This window comes from Peromyscus leucopus, chromosome 4, assembly GCF_004664715.2.
Source record: "Peromyscus leucopus breed LL Stock chromosome 4, UCI_PerLeu_2.1, whole genome shotgun sequence".
Taxonomy (NCBI): domain Eukaryota; kingdom Metazoa; phylum Chordata; class Mammalia; order Rodentia; family Cricetidae; genus Peromyscus; species Peromyscus leucopus.
This window is the reverse complement of record NC_051066.1, coordinates 61,696,064-61,700,950: the sequence shown is the minus strand read 5'-3', so window position 1 is coordinate 61,700,950 and position 4,887 is coordinate 61,696,064. Positions and strand designations below refer to the sequence as shown.

The 4,887-nt window shown below is 37.5% G+C and overlaps 1 protein-coding gene across 1 annotated transcript; it reads left to right on the top strand.

Annotated features, from left to right (window-relative positions):
- The first annotated feature begins 2,029 nt into the window (after nt 1–2,029).
- Nucleotides 2,030–2,977, top strand: LOC114710155 (putative olfactory receptor 5AK3). The gene has a single exon (XM_028894245.1). It carries the CDS (start codon nt 2,030–2,032, stop codon nt 2,975–2,977), a length of 948 nt encoding a protein of 315 aa, XP_028750078.1.
- Nucleotides 2,978–4,887: the final 1,910 nt, after the last annotated feature.

Sequence of the window (4,887 nt, the reverse complement as noted above, 5' to 3'; positions counted from 1 at the left end):
GGCTTGGAGGGAGAATGTTTGTCTATGCTCCACTGGGTAGAGTATGGGTTATGACCATACACAAGCAAGAGTGATTCTAAATATGGTCTTTAGTCCCACAAGATAGCTCGGAGCATCAAAATGTTTCCTGACCATCTTGACACCCTGGGTTTGATCCCCTAGATCCAAGTGGTGTAAGGAGAGAACCGACTCACACAAGTTGTTCTTTGACCATTACACACCACATATGCTCTGTGGCATGAGCACACACACACACACACACACACACACACACAAACAAACAAACAAACACACACACACAAATTAATATGTAATCAGAGGTTTTTTTTTTTTTTTGAAGAAGTGTGGTCTATCTCTAGTCCCATAAGAAAAACACAAGTATTGATGGGAAAGATATCATATGCACATACGAAAAGCCGTCAGATATTATTCCATAATCAGCAATACTTGGCAGTATGGATGGAAGTTTAAACATGATGGCACTGAATCACAGAAGTTGAAGTTTCACACTATGTGAATGCATGTTAGCTTTATACTTAATAGGTCAATAGAGGAAAAACAAGGGTTGTTACTATTTAAAATAAGATATTGTAAGTATTAAACTGTTACCACATGATTTTTTTTTTAAAGGCTGGACCTAAAATGAAATTGCCATGGGAAGTGTTATCTTACCTCTTATAAGATATCCATTTTGTGAGGCAAACTCTTTATATGATAGTCATTAAAAAAAAATAACAATAAGTCATGTGGTAAAAATCATCAAAAATGTGGAGCATGAATGTGTCTCAAAACCTTTTCCTTGCTTACACTACTAATTGCAACAGCTATGACCAGAATTAAATGATTAAAAAATAGAGGAATAAGAAAAACTATAGGCTATTAAAAGGAACAAAATAAAATTTTGATCTTAACTTATGTAAACAAAAACTTTTATTACAATAGAAAGGTATGTCAACCTAGATTTCTCAGACTTATTCATAAAAAGTCAGCATTCTTCTATCAATTATGTTTTATTTGAAAATAAATTGCTTGCTCAAATACATTGACCGTGTGCTGGCCTCTTATTCTAGATACAGAAAAGTTATTCATTAAACTATCAAAACTACATGTATTTATCATGAACACCTAGGTCAAAAAATAATATGAAATAGTTGAGAGAGCAGCAGTGAAGGGTACTTGCTACTCTTGCAGGGGACCTGGGTTAGGTTTTGAGCATGTACAAGTCTTCTCACAACTGTCTATAACTCCAGTTCTGATTATTCTAGCACCCTCTTCTGGCCTCTGTGAGCACTGCATGCATATGACACGCATATATGTAGGCAAACACTCATACACATAAAATAAAATAAATAAAACTTTATAAAAGTAATGTGACACGGATCTCAGGCTGTACCATTAAAGCCTAGCCCAGTTGTCATCAGAGAGGCTTCATCCAACAACTGACTGAAACAGATGCAGAGACCCACAGCCAAACATTAGGTGGAGCTCAAGGAGTCCTGCAGAAGAGGGGAGGAAGGATTGTAGGAGCCAATGACCACAAGAAAACCCACAGAAACAACTAACCTGGACTTATAGGAGCTCACAAAGTCTGAACTTACAACTATGGAGATTGCATGGGACTGACCTAGGCCCTCTGCATATATGGGACAGTTGTGTAGCTTGGTCTTTCTATGGGACTTCTAACGGTGGGAGAAGGGGCTGTCTCTAACTCTTTTGCTGGCTTTTAGGACCATATTCCTCATACTGGGTTGTTTTGACCAGTCTTACTGCAACTTGGTATTCCATGTTTTGTTGCTATCCATGGAAGGCCCACCCTTTCCTGAACAGAAACAGAGGAGTGGATGGGAGTGGGGGTGAGTTGGGGGAGTTGACAGAGGGGAGGTAGGGGAGGGAATGGGAAGGGATAAGAGAAAGGGAACTGTGGTTGAGATATGTAAAACAAATATATAAAATGAAGTATAAGAATCCTTCCATTCAATAAGTCCTAATTTTTCCCTCTTGTCTTGGCCCCTTCAGATTCTTAGTAACCATGGCACAAGGAAATGACACCAAAGCCACTGACTTCTATCTTCTAGGATTTGGGGTCCAGCACGATACTCAGTATGTCCTCTTCATTGTGTTTCTTGTCATCTATGTGACCTCCATGGTGGGTAACACTGGGATGATACTTCTCATCAATACCAACTCCAGACTTCAGACCCCCATGTACTTCTTCTTACAACATCTGGCTTTTGTTGATATCTGTTACACATCTGCCATCACTCCCAAGATGCTGCAGAACTTCATAGTAGAAGACTGCTCCATATCATATGCAGGATGTGTAATGCAATTGTTGGTATATGCCACATTTGCAACCAGTGATTGTTACCTCCTAGCTGTTATGGCAGTGGACCGTTATGTGGCAATCTGTAAGCCCCTTCGCTACCCTATAATCATGTCTCGACAAGTTTGCATCCAGTTGGTAGCTCTTTCTTATCTTATGGGATCAATAAATTCCTCAGTACACACAGGATTTACATTTTCATTGTCATACTGCAAATCAAAACACATCAATCACTTTTTCTGTGATGTTGTCCCAATCATCACCCTTTCATGCTCCAACATTGACATTAATATCATGCTGCTTATTGTGTTTGTGGGATTTAACCTGATGTTCACTGTGTTGGTTATTATCTTCTCCTACATATACATCATGGCTGCCATCCTAAAGATGTCCTCCACAGCAGGAAGGAAGAAAACCTTCTCCACATGTGCCTCCCACTTGACAGCAGTCACCATTTTCTATGGAACCCTTGCTTACATGTACCTACAGCCTCATTCTGACAATTCTGAGGAGAATATGAAAGTGGCCTCTGTGTTTTATGGCATTGTGATTCCCATGTTGAACCCTCTGATCTATAGCTTAAGAAACAAGGAGGTCAAAGAAGGTTTTAAAGCAATGAGCACAAAGTTCTTTAGATTGAATGCAAATCCTTGAAATTGGGGACATCAAAGTATCTAATAGACATGTGTTACTATAACTTGATTATTCTGAATCTGAAAACATTCTCAGCTGTAAATCGGAGCTACATATATCAATATGTAATAGTTTAGAATGTGGGAAATGTCCTAAGACCCGTTTCTAAAACTGATTTTCATGTAATGTCATTTAGAAAGCATCTTACATTTCTCAGGAGGAAGTTTTTATAGGCCTTATTTGAGAATTTAAGAAACATACATAAAACTTTAAAAAATATTGTTTCAAAATTTTTTAGTGTTTCAAATTTTTAGTGTCATAGTAGTTTCTTTTTTCTTTTTTTTATTATTAAGAAATTTTCTATTCATTTTACATACCAACCACAGTTCCCCCTCTCCTCCCTCCTCCCACTCTCCAGCCTTCTCCCCAATCTATCCCCCATTCCTACCTCCTCCAAGGCAAGAACTGCCATGGAGAGTCAACAGAGCCTGGCACACTCAGCTGAGGCAGGTTCAAGCCCCTCCCCCTGTACCAAGGCTGTGTAAGGTTTCCCACCATAGGCACTGGGCTCCAAAAACCCTGCTCATGCACCAGAGATGGATACTGATCCCACCAATTCTACATAATCAATATTAGCATTAAAATATTCCTAAATCATTTATAATGAAGTCTATTATGAATTTAGTTCTAATTATTACAAATATATATATGAACACATACATTACTTTGATATTATCTTATGGTTCAAGTACTATTTTCTACCCAATACATCTCACGTCTTACATTCTTAGCACTTCAGAGCGATTATTTTTGTCATTAATTACCCTCACTATTCTTACTCCATCTTTTTCCTACACAAGGAAGAACTCCTTAGTGTTTTCTACTACTACATATAAAATACATATAGAAATAGATCTCTAAAAGCTATAATTCTTTTATAAAGAGCACGTAAATAATGCTTGTTTGCACTATTAGGAGCTACAGAAACTCAATCTGAAGTACATGGGAAGATTTTGAAAGAGGAAAAGGAAATAGAAAATTATGAAATTATAATCACAAAGAAGTATTTTTTATAAAGTGCAGGTGGAAAACATGTCTTTGCCTAGGTCTTAATTAAAAGGACATAGAATTTTTTAGGGTGAAATGAAAGAAGAAAGAAATGCAATTTTAGAATAAACAGTGATAATCAATGTGATGTTACAAAGCACTTTCCCTCATTGTCACACTGGGGACAAAGTGTCCTTACATTTAGGTTAGATATTGATTTCTTTTCAGTGATTATATTGACAGATATTTTTCTCTACATCAATATCTTTACAAATATGGGAGAAGATGCTGAACTTGACTCATAAGAAGAGATAACTAGCTTTTGTTAAAGAACAGGTAGCATGAGAAGGAAGTGTCCTTCCTAGAAATAAAGTAAGATTAAATAAAAAGCCCTATACAGAAAACTTAAATTAATTAGTCAAAAATGACTAGCTAGGGGCAAGAGAGGACTGCAGAGGTACAGCAGTTGAGTACACTTGCTCATAAGAACCAGAGTTCAGGTCCTACCACCTTCCTAACAAGCTGGGAGTCCCACATCACCTGTAAATCCAGATGCAAGGTATCTGATGCCCCATTCTGGCCCCTACTCATTCACAGGTATACCTTGACACACACACACATGTGTATACATTCATACAAACACATGAATAAATAAATTTCAGGGGCTGGAGAGATGGCTCAGAGGTTAAGAGCACCAACTGCTCTTCCAGAGGTCCTGAGTTCAATTCCCAGCACCCACATGGTGGCTCATTACCATCTGTAATGAGATCTGCCACCCTCTTCTGTATACATAATAAATAAATAAATGTTTAAAAATAAATAAATAAATTTAAAATAACTAACTGTAAAAGATAAAGATGAACAGAGGGAGTGGAAGGGGATAA